The following is a 21,305-nucleotide window of genomic DNA, read 5'->3' on the forward strand; positions in this document are numbered from 1 at the left end:
CCATTTCCGGTTTTAGATCTACTAAACATTACATACGGCCCGTGGTTGTCGTAAAGCAGAGAAACCGATACGTGAACGTCAACCAACTAGCTAGCGTTAGCTTAAGAAGTATTTTAAAAGATACATAAGCTAATTTACACATTTTTTCGTGTAGCTAAATTGTTAGCGAGCTATCTAGATATTTATTTATGTTGTTAGGTTATCTTAGGTTTGGCTAACGTTAGATAGTTACATTATGGACGTTTTACGTCCGCCTCTTATTAATATAAACGGAAGAATATACCGAAGGAATATCATTAAGGAAGAACATTATGAGGAAGAAGAAGATTTTTCCTATATGGGACCTCCAGGTAAGTTGAGTCCTGTCAGTGTTTACAGCTGGTATATGGCTGGCATATTTGTTTAAAAGTCCTAGACAGCACTGCCAGACTGTGGTCACAGTTTTTTACGAAACGAAACTAATAATATATTTGCTGTTTTACCATGTATAGAGAGTGGTGACCTTGCAGAAGATGAAACCTGTGATACTCACCTGATAGAACAGACTGATAAAGGATTCCGCTGTGCCATTGATGTCCCAAGTGTTCTTTACAAGTGAGTTACCTACAAAGCACTCATATTTTGATTGTTTGTATCTTCCCCAACTTGGAAAAACATAAGAGGTTTTGTTCCTCAGCAGTGTAAGGTCTGTCTGTTTGTTCTACAGATACATCATTGGGAAAAAAGGAGAGACACGCAGACGTCTGGAGTCTGACACAAAGACATCTATCAGCATCCCTAAACAAGGAGTGGAGGGACAGATTGGTGAGGATTAAGAGCACCATGAAACAGGTTAGAGAGCAGTTTCCGAAACAAAAGATTTTCACCTGACTTTCTTCCTTTGCCTGACAGTTATCACAGGTTCCCAGAAAGCTGCAGTCTCGTCTGCAGTCACACGAGTTGAGGTCCTTGTCGAGAGTTTCCGGAAAAAGCAGCCTTTCACGCACTTCCTGTCATTCCCTCTGAATGATCCCAAAATTCAAGAGGGGTTTCTGAGGTTTAAAGACGAGGTCTTGCAGCAGTGTTCACAGGTACCGTAGAGAGAAATGTAAAGATAAATGGTGATGACGAGGCCATGTTTGTTTAAGATCAGAGCATTATTTCATTGATAAATTCTGTATTCACAAGTTGCTATCTGATGGGCAGGATCATGGAGTAGACGGAAGCATCTTTCAAAACCCTGCAAAGCTTCACCTGACAGTCGGCACCCTGGCTCTGTTAAATGACATGGAAGTGAGAAAAGCATGTGATCACCTCCAAGAGTGTCAAAACTTCATCAGGTAGGCCACCAAACAAGGTTATTGTATCATTTGACACAATTTTAAGTGTGGAACTAAGGAACACTATCTTAATTTGAGATAAAAACAAGATTTGTGCAAACAAAACTTACACCAGTGAGCCACAATGTTGCACTGGGTGACATGTTCCTTCGTTACTATGAACACGACCACTGTAATTTATTTTTAATCAATAATATATGATACACACTGTTCTGCTGCTCTAAATACTCACTAGCATACCAAATTCACCCCAGAAAGCAACCCCAACATATGCATATGTTTACAGCTGTTTGAGTAATGTTTGCTAAAAACTACGGTCCACCTGTTTTAAGAATGAACTGGAACTTCAGTTGTAACAAAAGTACTCTGACATGAGTGCCACAGGTAGGCTGAATAAGTAGAAAAGCATTGATAGACGGACTAACACATTGATTTTGGTCTTTTTATAAGATTTGTTGACAATAAGAAACATATACAATAACACCAGCCTTATTTTTTGTATAACAAGTGAGCTTATGCCTTTTTTTTCTTTTTTTTAAAGGCCATATTAGATTAAATGTCTGAAAATGCAGAGTAAAACATAAAATATGAAGGCAACCAAAATTTTAGGCCTAATGCGCCAGGTGAATCACTGTAATCTGCTTTTTGCTGTCTGTCATCAGAGACCTCACAGCAGGAAAACCTCTGCTGTTGGACGTGACGGGTATAGAGTACATGAATGATGACCCAGCTATGGTGGACGTCTTGTATGCCAAAGTCAATGTGAAAGATGGATCTGACAAGTGAGTCGATCAGTAACAAATCCTGTCAACAATTGGATAAATTTACAAAATTTCCACCTCACAGTTTTAAAGTTTTGATTCTGCTGGATTCTCTGTTTATTTCACAGTATTTTTAAAAATGTTGCTGCTCTTAAGGTTGCAGGTGATTGCAGACCGGCTGGTGGAGCACTTCGTCTCAGCGGGGCTGATGGTCAGAGAGTGGGACAGAGTGAAGCTGCACGGCACTGTGATGAACACTCTGTTCAGAAAGGACTCCACAGGTGAAGACATTACACACACAGTATGGGCTAACTAGCACTGTGCCTGAAGCTTGTGTAAAGACAAAGTTATTGACCTGCTGTGATCACACTGGTAGCTCCTGCCCTCAACTTGTTTGTCCCCTTTTTATCGTTTGGCTCGGACCTGAGCTGCAGTGACGACAAAGCTGAAGCTTGAACAATTACAACAACAAATTCCTGAATATAGGCATGAAGCGGCTAGTTCGCTGTTTGGCCACAGCTCTGTTTACGTGCACCGAGTGGCGTGTTTTCCAAGTACTCTGACAATGGCTTCATTCATTTTGGCCATGGATAAAGTCCAGCCCCAGTTCTCAAATTTGTACTGAGCTGACCAACAACACAACGCAAGCGAGGGGCTGTGTCACTGCTGACAACGTTTGCCAGCATGTCGCTGAATCCTATTAAAATTCAGTGTTTTGTTTTTTCACAGTCGTCCCTGTCTCACAGACTAAATGACCTTGATTGCCACCTTGCTAATTCTGACTGTGGCAGCCACTGGACATGCTTGTTTGATCAGAAGATAACATAACTGTCTTTTTTGTTCTGTGTTACATTTGTCAGCTTGTCTTTTACACTCTGGTGTTTTTCCAGTTGAAGACTCGGGCGGCCCAGGAAGGCAAACCATTAGTGAAAGAGAGGCGTTCGATGCCAGAAACATATTAAAGGTTAGAGGAAAATTACTCCTGCATGTCCTTTCATATACTGCTGATTTACAAACATCCGGACTGACTGTTTGACTGCTGTTTATGCCAGATGACAGTTACACATGAGGATTTTTAAATTGTTTAGGCCAGATCGTAAGCACAAGATAGGCCTGCTTCAAAAAATCTAAATTTGGAGTAAATAGAAAAAGCATACCATAGAAGAAATGAGACATGTGCAACTGAAATATATGTAAAAAATTAACTAGATCTCTATTTAGGCACCATCAAACTGATGCAGCTCAGTGTGCATGCTCAGTGTACTGCGTATAAGCTTTTCAACTGTGGTTGACATTTCCACTGTTGGAGACTTGGAGATCCCATTGGGATATGAGAGCTTGCCAATTAATGGGTCGGATTTAGCTCTATGGGGAGTAACACTCTGATACCACATAGAAATTGCAAATCATGTGGGAAGAGCTGATCAAAGATCTTACGCGCATGAACAACATGCAGGCAGCTCTGCTAACAATTGTACGATAAATGCTTTTTGCCTAATTGGAGTGATCTCGAGCCAGTAAGTTCCTGGTCATTTATTTCCAATAACATAAAATGTCAGAATCAGGAATTATCAGTGCCATTGTACAATATTTAACCAGAAATGCTTAGAAAAAAATAAGGTGCTAAAAATCTGTTATCTGGTAGAAAGATTAAAAGCATGCTGCTGAAGAATATATTGATTAGCCCTGTAATTTAGGGGAACAGGAAAATGCCTGCAAAGCTCAAAGAGGAGAGTTTAGATTTTTTTATTTAAGAAATGCTATAAAATCTTCCAGATGCAGCTTCTTTGTGAGTGACACCTGAAATGTGACACCAAGTTGACACTGCAAATAAAGAAAAAAATCTCTGACATTCACCTTCCCTCCCTCTCTGGTGCAGAGAAGGTCTTTGAACAACAAAATCCTTGATTTTCTTTTCTCTGATGACACAAGGGTGCCTACCACATGCTCAGTTGCCCGTAACCATGGTAACACCATGTTTGTGACTGACAGCTTATCATCTTTTCTCCATAGTCGGCTCGACTTTTTAAACACATCGCTGACTTTCCCAAGTCATTGAGTGCTTAGACTGCTTTGTTATTGGAAATGTGAATTCATTGTGATGCAAATTAAGCTACAATGCTGATGAAGTTTCGTATTGTTGAAGTTTTTATTTCATTATTTTAAGTCATTTGCTGTTTTCCTTACAGAAATTTGGTGCTCATTGTTTCGGAGACTTTGAGCTGAATACCGTCCTGCTTTCCCAGAGATTTTCAACAGATTGTACAGGTTACTACACCTCTGCAGGGAGCATCAACTTCTCATGAGTTTGCAACCGAGCATATTATGAGGTGGGAAATTAATAATGAGGAAATGAAGTTTGCATCTTAGCAGATCATTGCTGCAGTCTTGATAGTTTTGTCCAGTAGGTGGCAGCATAGGGTTTTATGTTTCATTGCAAATGTCTTGTTATGCCTTCATGTGAACCAAATTCTCTGTTTTCTGGAACCCCTTGGGAACAGTTTATGCAGGAAAATAAAATGATCACAGCACAGAATGATTGAAATTTCAGACTAAAGCTCATTCAAAAGATAAAACGTGCATGCAAAATCACTCTGAAATGCTCTAGGTAGTCAAGTTTTTGTACTTCAGTCTCCAGACAATTGGTTCTCTTCAGGGAGTCTGTCAAACAACATCAAAGTGAATGACACAACATACATTTTAATGGAACAGGAAATCAAAAGAAAACATGAAAAAAGAATTTCCATCAAAAACTTCACTGTTGATTTTGAAAATAGAATTGTTTGCTTTTGCAAGATTTGTTGTCTTCAGTGGAAAGATTTCAGATATCAGGGATGGGAATCACAGTAGATTAATGTTACTTTGTTGGCGGTGCTGTTCTCGTAGAGCAGATGATTGACACTGTGTATTAAATTGGATTGTTGAAGATATAAAGTCAGGGAAGAGTTGGTGTCAGGCTTTAGGTGGGTCCTCAATCAGGGTTAGACAGTGTGTTAAGTAGTTAAAATTCCTTGACCAGCAACAACAGTGAAATGCTTGCACATAAATGCACAATTCCACACAAAAACATGTGCATTTATTAATACAACACTTTGAAAGAGATCATTCTGCACAATGTTTACTTTTGCTTTGAATAGTTTAAGTGCATTTTGCTGAAAATACTTGTGTACATTTACATTTTGAAGCCAAGACTGCTTCTTCTTCTTTTGTATTGTGCTGCCTTTATTTAAATGATCTGTGAACCTCTTCCTTCACCTCTGGTTGGACATTTACTTTTTGTCACCTGGCAGATATCAACATCCAGATACAGAGTTACTCCACAAGCAGTTTTGTGCAAAATGTCTTTTATGCCCTGCCCATCTCAATATGTTAATCCAGTCATACAGGAAGTCCGTATTAATGGCATGTTCTGAATAATTTAGTGAGCCTTCTCACCTGTAAACCATCATTATAGCGAAGATAGTTGATCAAAGTGTTCTTACTGTTCTGAAGAACAGTGAGAAACTCAGAGCAGATTGAGACTTAACATTTCATAATATAGCAGATATAAAATGTCAGGAAACCAGGACAAAAATCAAGTAAATGTCCGAATGATTGTCTCAAAATAACTTTAAATAAAACTAAAACAAGCTGTCGAAACATTCTGGTCGCCTTTCACCCTGACCTGGTCTCGTCTACTCACTGCTGGAAGTTAAAAACAAGTATTATCCAGTTCCTCTCATCTCACTGCCTCATGAATGTGTTAATGCGTCACTGACATGATTTATTACACCAGTCCGGGTTTTTTCCATCTTTTTCTTTTTTTATTTTTTTATCAGTGCCCTTCCCACACGAACAGCAACCTTGTTCCCACTCCCGTCTGTCTGTTGAGGTGAATCGGTGAATACAGACATCGGACACAGAGCCCGGCCGCTCGCTTTTGCCGTCAGAGCTTTTTTTTTGTCGGCCCTCCCCTCAGCTGGCGATGCTCTCTGCTTGGCATGCAGGAGGGCGATCGCAGAGCAGCCAAAAGTTACACTGATGAAAACTGAGGGCGCTTTTTGTTTTTCAGCTCTGCCATCCCATGCTGTCCACCCTCCCATTTCAGCAGTGGCGTGACTCCTTTTTTTTTTTTTTTTTTTTTCCCCCCCGTTCTCCTGGAGCCATGTCAACAGACGCCATTAGATGGGGACATGCAAATTTCGTCATCAGAAAACAGCCAGCCGAGCTGTCCATGCATTGACCGTGGCACTGTCTGCGCATAAAACATATCTTTTCAGACCCAGGAAAGGAGCCTAATTAGCCACTCCTGGTCTCCCGAGAACACGCTTGTTAGTAGGTCAGGAGTACACATCCAGCATAACAGCACTCTCAGGTAACAGTGAGGATCCTAGGGATTGCCAACACTGTTGCTCATGAGCACACAGAGAGGGTGGAAGAGAGACGATGATTTGGAAGTTAATGAAATTCATTGAGACTGTGCATCCTTGTTTCTTTTGGCAGGGACATGATTAAGGATGCGCTGGGCAGATGTCCTCACTAATGATGGTAGTGAAAACACATGTGAAGGAACATACGTCATCCACAGGGAGACTCACACACTTGTGACATTTAACTTGCCGGTATTTCAACATGTTCGGACTACATGTTCATTCAAATGGCCGTGCGTGTTTAGTTGCATAGCACAGGAACATATTGGACCAGGGCTGCTAGTAATGATTATTTTTCAGTGTTAGTCAGTTACTCCATTATTTCCTTGATTAACTGAACAATTGTTTAGTCTATAAATTGTCATTAAGTGGTTGGACAAATGGGTAACATTTAAGTCAATTTAGCATTTATAAGCACTATACAAACATCTCATAAATTGTTTATAATGCACTATAATTTAGCTGTAAGCTGCTGTAAGGACATTTGTAATGTTATCAATCTGCAGTATTTGGTAACAAATACGTTTTCACCTTATTGCAGCCGTGTTTTACTATATTGTCATTCATGATCTCTTTATTATAAACACACCTACATTATAGTGCGCCATTTTTTTATGTTTATCATCTGCATATCAATGCTAAATAGCAGTAGAACCCAAGGTGACACCTTTTAATCACCTATTTAGTCCAACTAACAGACCAAAACCCAAAGATATTTAATTTACAAAGACATACAGCAGAGGAAAGTGGCACATTCTTACATTTCAGACAATGGAACCAGCAAAAATGTTGCTATTTTGGTTGATAGATGATTAAAACGATCACTTTATCACATTCATAGCATGATCAGAAATAACAAACGTGTTATTGCATTTCCACAGATTAATTTGGATTGACTCATGTTGCTATGCATGTCTGTGTGGGTGAGCTTGCTTATTTTTTCTGTCCCTGCCATACTCTCACCCTAATTAGTCAGCTCTGTGCTTCCTGCTGTGGGAACTTCCAGCGTAACCCTTGAGATTTCGAGACTAGCATGTGTCCCTTTCAATAAGCCTGCTAAATGAGACCTCAGTGTGTGTTTGTGTTACCGCGGACCTGTTTCCTCTGTGGGTATGCATCCTTATTTCTGAAGATCTGAGGAGACGCAGGAGCTGGTTTTTAATTAAAATGTTAAGCGCCGTAGTTGCCTTTGCAGGCATGTGTGCATGCGCCTGTTCACATACATGGATGAGTCACATAGGCTGCATGTTTAGAAGGCTGGTTCGCTACGCCCTCTGAAAACAAGCCTTTGCAATGTAAAAGAGTTGATAAAACCCTGTTTTCTCCTTTACTCTTTTTCATTGTCTAGAAAGAAAAGCTGTTTCTAAATGAAGTGAGAGTAAAGAAATGTCTGCGATGACCCCATAACACTCTAAAAACTTACATTGAACCTTTCAATAATTCATATCATGTTTGGTAACTGAAGTCTTGTGTTATCTCAACCAAGTATTGTTTAGGCCTCAATCCAATTTGCATATTTAATTTCATGCCAGTTTTCAAAGTAGCCTTTTTTTTAAATGCAGAGGCTGTTTGAAATAGGTTTTATTTGATCAATGTCAAACTTTTGAGCACACTTTGGGTTTTGATATTCAGAACCGCACTATGCAATTTTTCATAGTGTAATTAGAAATCAAGCTTTCATTCAGTAGGGCCGGCATTAACATCTGCTGAGGGGGAAAAAAAAGCTGATGTCTGACAGACGGACCTTTTTAATACAGTAGATATGTTTGATTTGCATGCTAATAAAACTATGAAATCGATTAAGCACCTAATTACCTTTTAAGGTCATGGTCAAGTTTTACCCGTGTGTGCCTTAAAGCACGCATGTTGATCAGGTTCATTTAGCAGAGCGATGTGTAGAATACATTAAATCCATTTCAGTGAAAGGATGAACAGGGAGCACTAAGGTGACATTTCAGTAGGTAGCATTGTACTCTTGCTGTCATGTTTTCCCCTTAACAAGCTTGAAGCCTAAGATTGTTCTGTGAAGGTGTTTTGATTGATCAAACACGTCTGTCCACAAAAAGTTACAAAGGTGGTCTGTAAACAATCCTGCGAGACAAAGCCGACGACTCTTTCAAACTGGATGTTGTTAGAGGTGAAATATGACTGCACGCCTGCCTTTGATTTTTCCTCTTATGTTGGATGTGACTCTCCCATTGAGTGCCACCGCCGTTTGAATTTCACACTAATCACTCTGTCACTAATGGACGTGAGCGGCCTTGACGGACAGCCAAGGCTGGAGTATTTGAAACGTCTAATCTGTGTCTCCAGCGAGAAGGCAGGTGATCCCTGCAGCAGCTCTTTATCATTCAAAGTGCTGAGTCTGGAGGCTGCACGCAGCTGTCCACGTCTGTTTGCTGCTTGAGGCATTCACACCGGGAGGAGAGGCACAAAGTCAAGTGTGTTTGAACAGCAGGTTGTCATTCAGTGCTGCTGTTTACTTCATGTACACACTGCTCTATAAGACTTAAAAATGAGACTGTAGCCAATTTTCAGTATCGATTAATGTCTGTTGCTTTTTCTTTTTTGTTATGAGTGTTTAAACTTTAAAAAATAAAATTTCAGAAAATGAAACAATTTAGCAGAACCGAAGGCAATGTCCTTAAAACAGGAAAGCAAAAATCCTGACATTTGAGATGCCGGAACTAGCAACTGACACTTTGCTTACATTGTTTACATGATAAACTGTTAAACCTTGTTTCACTGTGACATAAAATCAGTTTTTATGCTAAGTTAAGGACTAAAGAGGTAGTTTGACTGCCTTTATTTAAATATCAAATTGCTTAATCAGTCAGACATTAAAATTGGGGTAAGTTGTTCTGGAGAAAGATTGTTGATCTTTAATTTGAAATTTGGTGAATATCTCCTCTCACTCTGCTAGCTGTCCATTCTGCAAAAAAATAAAAAATAAAAAGTCTTTTTTGTACACAGCCCTGGCTCTATAGATGGTAAACAAACAAAGTGGCTCAGATTGAGCCACACAACCTTATTCCAGCCAGTCAGCAACAGGTGGCATTCGTGCTCATGGAGGAGGAGGGGAGATGTGGGGAGGGGGTGAGAGGGACAGTTAATCTGGCATGCTAACGTATGACAGCATTGTGAAGGAGGAGAGATGGTAATATCAACAGTCTTTCTGCAGTATGACTCACCCCACATTTAAAGCAGGATTAATTGATTTTTTTAAATATCTAATGGAGGCAGCAGAACAAGCTGTAAACACAACACTGACATATTTTTCGATGTCACGGCGAAGATGTTAGCAAACAGCTTCCACATACAGCAGACGAGGACCAACATTATCATTCATTTGGAGTCTTGTTTCTGGCCACCTGATGAATACCAGTATTTACTCTTGTAGCTCTATTTTTGGTCTCCACCAACTCCTGAAGGAAATATGTTTCTCTTTGGTTGCTTAATGCTACACTTGGTACCCGAACATCTGTAAACCAAAACAAGAGGCTGAAAGACGCTAAAACACTGCGTAGAGGAGGGTGTCTGCAGAGTCAGGTGATTCTTTGCCACAAGTGACCGCTTTCACATTAGAATGTAATTCTAATTGTTGACGTAAGAATATTGATTAGCGCAGCTTCAAAGCATAAATGATGACACGTGGTGATAAAATCTGTTCATTTGTCTATTCATCGACTAATTGTCTCGGCACCGAAGGCTCACACGACGATCGCTTCGGGTTTAATATGCAGCAGTTGAGATTCACTGCTGTAAACTCGCCCTGTATCGGAAGCTTCTTAAACAAATCATCCAGACTTCTATTCAGATGTTTTATTCATCCTCTCCGAAGTGTTGCAGTGTGAAATCCCTCCATGCAGCACTTAAAGCTATTTCTTATTGCCTGGATGTAGAATGAAACTGATGGGGATTTGTCAATTATAGTAGTTGGCATAAACTTGTTAATGTAGACTAAAAATAAGTCATCTGCTGAGACCGAGCGTGTCAAGAGTTCAGAATATTAGCCCGTTTCTGTCTTTTGTGCACATTTAATTGAAAAAGGTGCTGCACTCTCTTCCACCCCTGCTGCATCTGCCCGCAGTGCAAAACAGCAGCTACCAGTAGTTCCTGGCAAAGGCAAACTGCTGTCAGACTGCTCTCAACTCACTTTGCACTTTTAATAGCTGTGTGACCCAGTTTGAATCCAAATGAATTAGATCTATACGCATTTATAGCAGCTCCACTTACAGCTGTAAGTCACTTGAGATTACTTATTAAATGCCTCCCAATGTGGTTTATTCTCTCCTCAAATAACTTCTTTTGATGCTCCTATCCAGGAACTTACTTTCAGGCTATATTTTTTTTTTCCATGTGCACTTTACAGTGGCAGCACCTATCACAGGCAGTAACTGCCTCACAAACAAACTCCCGTAGTGGCTGTGGCTGGAGGAGAAACGCAGTACCAGAATTAGTTTTTATTGTGCTTTTGTGTCATCAGTATTTTATGCTTTAATACAAAGGCTTTAACTTAAAAATAAACAGCATACAGATGGAACATGCACAAGTAAATTACAAAACAGAATATAAATGAAAAAATGATGATGGGAAAGTAAACATTTTTACACGGCCTTCCAGCATCTCAAATGTGAGGACTTTCTGCTTTATTTTGTTTTATATCAAGTGGAGGTTGAACATCTGTGGGTGTTCGACTGTTGATCAGACAAAACAAGCAAATATGTAGCTATCATCTTGGATTTTGGGAAGTTGCATTTGGTATTTTTCAGTATTTTACAACATTTTATACACCAAAAATATGTTTATTGATCAAAAAATAATCAAACGGATACATTGTAGATGAAAACAATCATTATCTGCAGCCACAGGGTGCTGTAAACTGCCAATATTGATCACGGATTATGTGGTGCAGGTCAGTGATGGCCGTGGCGTCGGGCTGGAAAGTGTCCTGGCTGATGAAGAAACCCTCAGTTGACAGTAAAGCACTGCAGGGAAGCACGAGCGGAACATGAACCGGCTCACAACAGAGTGTCGCTGCATCTCTGCTGGATCTTTTGTTGAAATGAGTTGAAAAAAATGAACATTTGTTTGGATTGTGTTTTCCTTCACAGTGGCAGGAGGTGCTACAGTTTAACATTCTGTTTAAATCTGGCAGGAATAAATAAATGTGTAAAGCATCCACCCTTGGCCTGTTGCAATTAATTGTTGTGTACCAGGAGTTCTTGAAGCGATCCTCGCCGAGTTGTTTCATCGTGCGAGAATATGTACAGCCACGATAAGCAGCAGAGCTCGTGTTGGGCCTTATGAGCTGTTTGTAAGGCAGAAAAGGAATGTGCTGTGTTTAATTTGAAGGCAGCAAATATTTACAGATAAGCAACCCTTTAATTTTTGCTGCTTGTAGTGTTGTCTGATGTTATTCAAATGAAGCGTTCCTCCCCTCATCTCCTTTTTGTGTAAACTGAGTATGCTTGGTGAACAGGAGAGATAAGTTTCAACATCTGCCTAGAGAGGAACAGGGGGAACTGATGACATCAGTTAATCTCTTTACAATTAAGAGCACTGTTCCACAGTGTGACTCTGATACGTGGAAGACGATGTTAAACCAGTTGCGTGGAGCTGCTTCCGTGTCTGAAATATAAGAGGCTGCACATCACGGCTCTGTCTTGGACGCGTCCGTCAAATCAACTCGAACGCTTGTCCTGAAGCAGCCATTAGAGGATGTTATATCATGCAACAATATGTACACACAAACTGAAGTCAACTTGTGCATAAAAAGCCACCACGGTGGGAATTCTGTTCTGTGAAAGGCAGCAAAAACCAGGAATCTGTCTCATGAATCAGGATTAGCGTTGCTGAAGGCTTTTCATTGCAGCCTGCTTCCATATTTCTGATTTCTCCTGTGATTCCAAGTCAGGTCTAGTTTCTGCCAAAAACAGAACAACAAACAACTCTTAATTCGTCCTAGAAAGGCCACCACCTTTGCTCCTGTTTGAAAATGAGGGTGGGATGGACACGAACCGGTTGATGACGGGAAAACAAAATGAAATAAGAGCCCCTATCCTTCCCAAGAAGATATCGGCTAATGCCACTAACAACAGCGCGAGGCTGGATGAATGAAGAAACACGACGTGGCAAGTCAGTCTGATCATGAGGCTATTTTCAACATCAAAAACAGCTCAAGCTCAAGCAGAGTTCTGTTGCTTCGCACCAAACCTGCAGCGGTTTTCTTTCTTCATCTATCAAAACATTATGGAGGAGCTCCTAATCAATCACTCAAGGAAAAAAAGCACCTCTGGCAGGATCCTAGCAGGGCGAAAATAAGAAACCCCCTTGCTTACGGCTGGTGATTACTAATGGTGTTATAGTACTTACAGCTTCATATGGACTTCCACATACTAACTACATAGATACTGGGTTCATTATCCAATCAGAGGGACACGAAAAATAAGCAAATTAGTGGATAGTAAAATGTTGATGTCAATGATTGGATAATTTATCGTTTGTCTATGTCCTGTGTATATATGTGACACTTTTCTATGTAACTGATGAAGGCTGCATTAACAGAGACAGCATAAATAAATGTACCGCTAGCAAGATTTCTCATTTTGATTGAAGTTTTACACATCTCAGAGCACTCACAGCCAAAATCCAAAAAGATGAAACTTTTCCACTTTTCCTGGCAGGAAAACGTGAGTTGCTATCATTTTAACATACATAATTACTATTTCAGCATTCAACAACAGCATCACATGATGCCGCAGAAGAGCTGCCAAAGCCTCCGAGGGGCAGGAGACCTGTAGCTGAATGCTAACGAGATGAGCTGGGATTTCATGGCATCCGCTGTCATCAAGATGGAGGGGCCCAAATGGTCAGTACTTTGAGAAGTGAATCCATTTGTCAGGGGATTCTCAATAACCAGATCCACTCTAAATTGAGCGTTTGGACGGATCTAAAGGTTGTCACCGCTGCATTTGAAGAGACGGAGGGGCCAGATCACAGCTGCAATTATTCATCTGGTAGAGACATTGATCTCTCATCTCTCAATCTCAGTGAAGTACAAACATGCTAGAAAAATCATTTTTGCATGCACCACATGCACTGGAAGTCTAAAAGTGGTTTGCTGTGATTGCTAGTCCTTCATGCCTCCTGGTCACTATGCTGCAACTTCAGATACTGATGGAGCAGGCGAGCTCACAAGAGCTCTCTGCAATTAAAAAACAAAGACCCTTTGAGTGTTCACATCCCTAAAACTTACCCTCTTAAGAGATAGCCCACTCAAAGCTTTCATCAGTGTGTTTTCCATTTGCTGCGGCTGTTCTTGCACATGTAGGACTCCCTCAGGAGTCCTCCTCTGCCACAGACAGGCTTCCTAATGTATCAGTAACTAATGGTGCAAAGCAGAACACAGTCTTTAAATGCTTCTGAGCGACCCAGTTCAGCTGTGTGACCATCAATCTGCAGCCTGACCCGCTCTGATGACGACCTCTTGATTAACACATCATGTCCAGCGCCTCGTGCTGTTGACGTGCACAGCTGGCTGACGCTGCGGGACATTTCCCCCGCTGCCCTCGCTTCCCAGCTCTGGAGCTCTGTACACTCAGGAAAGCCTGCATCTGCAACATCAACTGTTTTGATGGCAGTGTCAAGAGTTAGTTCGGCCAGCTAAGCAGCATCCCGGGAACGTGATCCTGCCCCCGGCCGCTCAGGCTCGGCCAATATTGGTAACCTTAAACTCGAATGAATCAGAGCGGACTGCTGGATTATGTTTATCTTCATGAGGATGAAATAGAGAGCGGAGGGAGCGCGGGGAGAGAGTGCACGGGGGGTTTAGGGAGCAGCAGGTATAACGTGGGCAGACTTAAAATGATGTGCAGGTACAGCAAAACCCTGTAGGTCACGGATTCTTGTGGAAAAAGTAGCATCACGGCAGCAGCTCAAATACAGCACACACGGAACGTCGTCAACCACGCAGATCCATTCTTACAGTAAAAAGAGGAAACACTGCACATTAGTTCAAGAGATTTTAGTCAAGGACTCAGTGTTTTGATATCAAATAGGCTTGTGTCTCACTGATTTAAAGGCAAATGTGTGAATGCACAAACCATGCATATGACAGAGTACTCTACTTAATGTAGTACTTGAATTATGGACTAAAGCGAAGGATGAAAGGGTTACCTTGATTATAATTGATCGCCTCTTTCATGTACTTTAGTGGCCACCTGAAAGACAGCACCACTTGCGGAGAAATTGACCTCAATAACTCTTCAAAATATGGCAACCACTTCTTGTATATGCGCTGTTCTCCTTTTGCATTAACCCAATTCCCACTACAGCCAAAGTTCTCCATTTGCACAGTAACTTCTATTACTCATGCTGATACTGCACACACTGTACATATTTTGTGTGTGTATGCAAGTATAGCCTGTATATATTTATGTATATATGTGACTGTATACCTATATTAGTGCTACTTTTATATACTTTATTGCCTGTTTTATTGTTAAATATTATGTTTCTACAAATGTTTGTTTCCACAAGGGGCTACAAGTGCATTTCATTGTGCAATCCTGTATTGTATAGAGAGAAGCTGAATTAAATAAATGTATACAATATCTATGCACTGTGTTGTGTTTGTTTGTGTGTGTTTATGAGTGATTTGAGGCGAGTGGTGGACCAAGGTCGCGCTACCAACTGGGGCAAAGTAGGTGCCTGCCCTCAAAAAGTTCAGGCCGATTCTGAGTCAGCTGCAACAAACATTTGATTAGTTTGTTTCGCTATCTGCACTGCTGAAGCACAACATCATCTCATAATAAGGACCTCAACAGAACGGTTTGACATTTTGGGAAATCTGCTCATTCGCTTTCTGTCAGCAAGTTAGATGAGAGGATTGATACCACTTTCATGTCTGTCCATTAGCTTAGCTGAACACAAAGACAGAAGGAAACCTCCAAAGCTCACTAATCAACAACTTTTGTTTGTTCAATCCATGTAAAAAACAAAATTTCCTGTTTAATGGATGATTATTCGCCGGACTGTTTCTTAGCTGGGATCAGTTGCCAGGCAACCAGCAGAGACTCTGCAAAGTTACTGCTCTGAGCAAAGAAATTGGCCGGCAGATAACTCTCGTCAAACGGCAAATAACGGTTAGTTAGTGAAGTTTCGAGGTGCTGGGAGGCGGTTTGTGCTACCTTCCAGAGCCCAGCTATATAACCTCGAGGTTAGGCCATATTCCCTCATAGGAAAAGGTGCACGCTGCACAGACAGTGGGAGGAACAGGAAGTTAACAGAGGGCAGGAGCTCATTTTAGCCCCAGGGTCCCTGATGGTGTGACCTCGTTACGGCGGTAGGAGGGTACAGAACGAGGTCTTGTGTTGTTTTGTTTTAGCTTATTTACTAAAATACAGAATAAAGTATTAAAAGCAAGAAACGACAACCTGTGATCAATGCAGCAGAACCATCGGGACGGGAGTCCCGTTTCCCAAACTAATGCACCCAATCACTTAGTCAATCGACAGGAAATGAATTAGCAACTATTATGGTAATCAGTTAATCTTTTCGTCAGCTTTCAAGCAAATGTATCAAACATTTACCTTTGCAGTTGTAAGGATTTGCTGCTTTTCTTTGTCTTATTGTATAATAACCTTTAATTGAAGCCAAATTGACTTTTTTCTTTGTTATCTGAGTTTGTGGCTCAAATGATTAATCAAGAAAATAATCAGCAGATTAATTGATAATGAAAAGAATCGTTGGATGTCGGGGAGTGTGTTGTGTCAGCTGTGGTTGTGCTATTACTTCATTTCTTATGGAAAAATCATGGTTCTGTCTTTCTTTAAATAGCGTCAGTTGCATGCAAAAGTTGATCACTAGCTTTGATTATTTTACTCTACATACTGCAATGTTGCTTCCAAAGTACTGGAACAGTCTGGAAATCTCCTTTAGAGGAAATTAAGGGAGAATTTTTGCTCCACATTTCAAAAACGAATTAGCATGAGCTGCGTAAACACGGTTCCCAGTATAATTTGCGTACGAAAGCTCGGGGATAAAGCCGAACCATGACAACGGTTTGTTCCGGCTGCTTTTACACCTGAGAGAGACTCAGATTTCACAGTAAAACACCTTACAGACACAGCTGATCTGAGTCTTTGCTGCTAATGAACACATTCAGAATGAACTGGAGCTCATTTTAAGCTAAATTTAACCTCGTTTTCCCCCCGAGGCCCCTTGGGAGTCCCTCAGCGACCCTCAGCAATCGATGGAGCCCCATTTGGGCACCGCGACTTGAATGGTATTACCTCAGGTGCAGCCATTTCCCAGCATCGCTCGCATTTCTTCCAACTTTATTGTTTGATTGAGTCGCCCCTTGGAGCTCGATTCAGCGAGCCTTATTGGCATGCATATTAGACAGACGCTGGCCTGTTTCCAGAAACATTTCAACACATAAATAAAATCTGATTGATCATCAGTACAACAATAAACATCTGTTCCACTTGTATGATTCATTGGCAGCGTGACTATCAGGACTTCCAAGTGTGTGTGTGTGTGTGTGTGGGCTGCTTACAAACAGGCAAAAAGGGGCAAAAAAGACACTGAAATAATGAAACCAAGTGAGCAGAAATAAATGATTAGTGCAGGATCTGATCTCTCCTTTAACTCTGTGTCTCCCTCCCCTCCCTCCCTCCCTCTCTCTCTCCCTCCCTCTCCCTCTCTCTCTCTCTCTCTCATTTCCATTCAGTCTGTTGAAGCAGCAGCAGCAGCAGCAGCAGTCTTGTATGTGGATCCTTGGCAAGAGGACAGCAGCAGCAGCAGCAGCAGGAGATACATCCCAGACCGAACTGCCTGAGCAACATGGTCGCTGTGCGAATCGTCGCTTGCCTGTGCCTGCTGGTGGGCGTCTCGCTCCAGGTGGACGTGAAAAGTGGCAAAGAGGCAGGAAAAGCCGGGAATTTCATGGAAGATGAGCAGTGGCTGTCAACCATCTCCCAGTACAGCCGGAAGATCAAACACTGGAATCGCTTCAGAGACGTGAGTGGTGTGTTTAGTGCAATCATACGCGCGCGTTGTCGTACCTCAGCTCCAGATGCCGTCCGTGGAGGCGGCGCGGGGGGGGGGGGGGGGTTCTTGGGGGATTTTTGCGCACAGTTTAACTGTCCCTCTGAAGTGCAAATACGCGCAATATGAGATTGTGCTAAAGAAATACTTCAAAAACATGCAAAGATTTGCACGGGATACGATATGTTCAAAGGTTGCATGTGCGTGCGCGATGAAATTATTGATAAATTCATTTATTCCATTCAGTGACAGCCCTTTCAATTGGCTGACACGCCAAACAAGCTACTGCTTAAAATTGTATTTCTGTGGCTAAATTAACACTTTTATTTATGGACCTTCTGATGTGAGAGTGAATAAAATACAACCCAAAGGAAATCTATGACTAAAAAAAGCCATTTCCAAGCTCCTAACTGTGATATTCCGAACAGTGTCTGTGTTCAGTGATCAATACCCATTGATCTGCCATATTGCCCATGAAATATAGGGCTCACAGTAAGGAGGCTTCCGGAGCTTTGAGACAGAAAGGCCACATAGCAGGAAATCAGTTGTGAATATCCCTAAATCACAAATATCAAGTCTAACAAGCATTGCTTATTCCCATGTGCATGTGCTGTCCAGACTTCATTTTCGGCTGTAAAGGGACAGCTTTGTTTATTCTGCTCAGCCATGCCATAAGGACTATTCACTAGAGACGGACAATTTAATGAATCACAAACACGATGAATCTCCTGCAGACATAAATGCACTCATATCGCAACTAGAGCTGAAACAATTAGTCAGACAGAAAATTAATCAGCTGCATTTTTGTACTTTATGCTTCTCAAACGTGAGAATTTACTGCTCTTCTTTGTCACTTGTGATAGCAATGTGAATGCATTTGGCATTTCATAGATTAACAGATACATCAATTAAGCAAAGTATAACTAGCAGGTATGTTGAACATTAAAAGAATCCTGATTGCAAGGCCTTAATGCAACCTTTAACTAATGCATTGTTTGAATCCCAGATAACGGGTGGGTGATATTGATAAAATCTTCTATCATGGTACAGCAGGGTAGCAATATAATGTATTTTGTGACAGGAAAGTCAACTGAGACACCATTAGTTGATAAAATAACCAGATGGGACTGTCAGTTTTGTGGTTAATCCACCAAATTAAATACCTGATAAATCAAGGTTATGCGTAATCCTGTAAATCCAATACTGCCACGAAGCAGTTCTGCTCATGAATTTGCACCATTGCACACAATGGCCCGATACACACAGAGATATTGCAGGATTAGCTACCTCAGTTTAAGCAGTTTGGCAAATAGGAATGCACCAGTCCAGGTCGAACAGGATGAGAAATCCTTTTGTCTCTCATGCCATCAAAGTGTTAAATCCTGAGGACGAGTCTGCTGACAGTCAGTCTTCCAGTTAATGTCGGCAGGGGTCTTGCTTTAACCTTTGAGGACTGGGTGGAATGATGATGGCTGGATGCGCACCAGGTGTTATATTGTGCTGTCACTGCTATATATTGTGAGTTTGTCTGGAGCATTTTGGTACATGATTTACATATTTTTTGGGATCATTGTTTCAGCTGGCTGCAAGACAGACATCCCCTCTGGGATAATAAAGTTGAAGCTGAGTTGAATCCAACTTTTTTCCCACCCAATTCCAATACCTCAGCTCAGGGTGTCTGCAGAGTACCGATCTGATGCCAGCCTTCTCTTTTTCTCAAATTTGAAAGCCTCTGTATCTCGCTTTGTGCAACTCATTGGAACCATTTTCGTATAAAGTGATATGAGACCAGGGAGTGGGCGTCCCGCTGACTGAATGAAAGTAACTGATAGTGCAAACACTGAATTTTATATGATGTTAAAGTAAGTTGGTCGCAAGACAGGAAATATGTGCACTAATATGCACTCTGGTTTATTACCCAGCTAAAACTAATGCAGTTTAACACAACAGCCCTGCAATAAACTCTACTCTCATAAAGGTTATATAGTGGTAGAAATTGTTTAAAGAAGTGTTGATTCAACTTTATGGTCATTTTGGATGCTTCTGTTTGTGGTGCTGTAGATCTATATGTTGTTATAGCCAGGAGGGGATGTGTGGGAGATGGGGAGCCATTTAGCATGGTGAGGGGTTAGGAGGTTATGGCGTCAGGTGTAGCTCATTGGTACCAAAAGACATCATGATGTGCGGGATCTCAGGGGAGGAGGAGCTCATTACCAACAGCTCAGATCCAAACCTCTACCTTGACAACCGAAACGTCGTTTGATCTCATTGCTGAGAAAAATCACCTCAGACAGATAGTCTTATCAGTGTCGGCCAGACAGTAGCTGTCTTAATTTGGGCCATGCTTAGTGGCATGCAGGAATGTGTCCCACTGCCCTGGACCCCTGAGGGCCCAGAAGGCTTGCCGGAGAATTTGTAACTGAATTGCAAATTTGTGTTGTTATGCAAAATTTAATATTATCGTCGCTGCATGGTTTTTCCTCACCTGTCTGATTGGATCGGCGCTTGACTGACAGATGGGGTGAAGGGGGAGGGATGGCGCCTTTCTGCTATAGGCTTTTGGTGGAATATTTGTGACATGTAAACCCCCTAAAAACATTTCAAGAATTTGGATGTTAGATTCATCTTCTATCCATTTGAATTGAGTTGAATCTGGATTTGGATTTTGACACATGCAAAATGTTGGTGGGAATCTTCACTTCATGTAAATCACATCCCACAGAAAAGTGTGGTGACATAAATGCTGTTAATGGCGAGGTGAGAGTTAGCAGCTATTGGACAGGCTCATAGCTAAACTGGGCTCACAGAGTTTAGCAGTATTACTATTAACGTATACTCTGCAAGGATACTGCGTTGCCTGTATATACAGTGTCTATTAGTGTTTCAACTAATCACCTAAATTAACTGTTTAAAACATGAGAAAATTGTGAAAAAGGGCAGTTACATTTCCAAGATTTCAAGGTGACATCTTCATATTGCTTGTTTTTTCAAACCAACAGTCCCAAATCAAAAGATATTGAATTTTTTAATGATGTAAAACTGAGAAAAGCAGCATTTTTGAGAAGCTTCTCCTTCATCTACTGATGATTTTACCTTATTTGTACGTCGCTTAGGATAAAAGTGTCTAAATGCTAAATGCAAATGTTAAAATTAGATTCCTTGATTGACAAACTGATTAATCAGCTAATCCCAGTGGATTAATTAGGCTTTTCTGCAATTTATCATCAGGGAAAGTATCTTAAATGTCAAAGTCAAAACAAATCTGTTGATCAGTTTCATTAAAGTTTAATTAATCTGCTGTGATTAAAATTTGTAAAACTACAAAAGATGAAAAAGTAACAGTTGGGGGTGGATACTTTTTATATCTATTCTGTGTGTGTGTGTGTGTGTGTGTGTGTGTGTGTGTAGTCAAATGTGTGTAGTGATATGTAGTCAATACCTTAACGGGTATTCATTGGTATTCAGACAAAAGATTCAGTGGGCTGCAGTAAATACATAATTAAAGTGAAGTTATTGCAGCAATTTGTTGAAGCTTCATAGAGTGAGGTACAAATTTGACAGAAGTACAAAAGCACAAACAAATGATTAAATCACATTTCATAAGAAGCAAGGATAGTTATATTTTCACCGACACAGATGTAAGGATCTCCACTCTCATATCTGTGGGCTAAATGTGACGCTCCAGCTAGCCGACGATTAGCTTAACGCAGAGACCGGAAGCAGGGGAAACAGCTAGCATGGCTTCTACCGAAGTTAAAAAATAC

General features: G+C 41.0%; 2 protein-coding genes across 5 annotated transcripts in view; both read left to right on the forward strand.

Moving 5' to 3' along the window:
* The first annotated feature begins 32 nt into the window (after positions 1–32).
* Positions 33–17,333, forward strand: ascc1 (activating signal cointegrator 1 complex subunit 1). Of its 4 annotated transcripts, none has more exons than XM_041963327.1 (10): positions 33–350; positions 492–594; positions 707–804; positions 892–1,070; positions 1,186–1,319; positions 1,982–2,101; positions 2,237–2,361; positions 2,971–3,044; positions 4,270–4,410; positions 17,225–17,333. In XM_041963327.1, exons 1-9 carry the CDS (start codon positions 236–238, stop codon positions 4,384–4,386), a joined length of 1,065 nt encoding a protein of 354 aa, XP_041819261.1. In that variant the 5' UTR covers positions 33–235; the 3' UTR covers positions 4,387–4,410; positions 17,225–17,333. The 4 variants fall into 4 exon arrangements, with proteins under 4 accessions (XP_041819261.1, XP_041819260.1, XP_041819259.1 ...); XM_041963326.1 differs by lacking the exon at positions 17,225–17,333 and adding an exon at positions 13,223–15,076; XM_041963325.1 differs by lacking the exon at positions 17,225–17,333 and adding an exon at positions 6,563–11,671.
* A 4-nt stretch (positions 17,334–17,337) lies between these two features.
* Positions 17,338–21,305, forward strand: part of LOC121625243 (testican-2-like) — a 42,745-nt gene continuing 38,777 nt past the window's right edge. The window contains exon 1 of the mRNA XM_041963322.1: positions 17,338–17,514. Coding sequence (XP_041819256.1) covers positions 17,338–17,514 — 177 coding nt within the window. The remainder of the gene's footprint in view (positions 17,515–21,305) is intronic.

Source organism: Chelmon rostratus, chromosome 21, assembly GCF_017976325.1.
Source record: "Chelmon rostratus isolate fCheRos1 chromosome 21, fCheRos1.pri, whole genome shotgun sequence".
In the NCBI taxonomy this organism is placed as follows: Eukaryota; Metazoa; Chordata; class Actinopteri; order Chaetodontiformes; family Chaetodontidae; genus Chelmon; species Chelmon rostratus.

Coding starts and splice junctions, on each gene's coding strand:
- ascc1 (XM_041963327.1), top strand. CDS start 236: ATGGACGTTTTACGTCCGCCTCTTATTAATATAAACGGAAGAATATAC. Junction 1,320..1,981: donor GAGTGTCAAAACTTCATCAG/GTAGGCCACCAA, acceptor GTCTGTCATCAG/AGACCTCACAGCAGGAAAAC. Junction 2,102..2,236: donor GTGAAAGATGGATCTGACAA/GTGAGTCGATCA, acceptor GCTGCTCTTAAG/GTTGCAGGTGATTGCAGACC.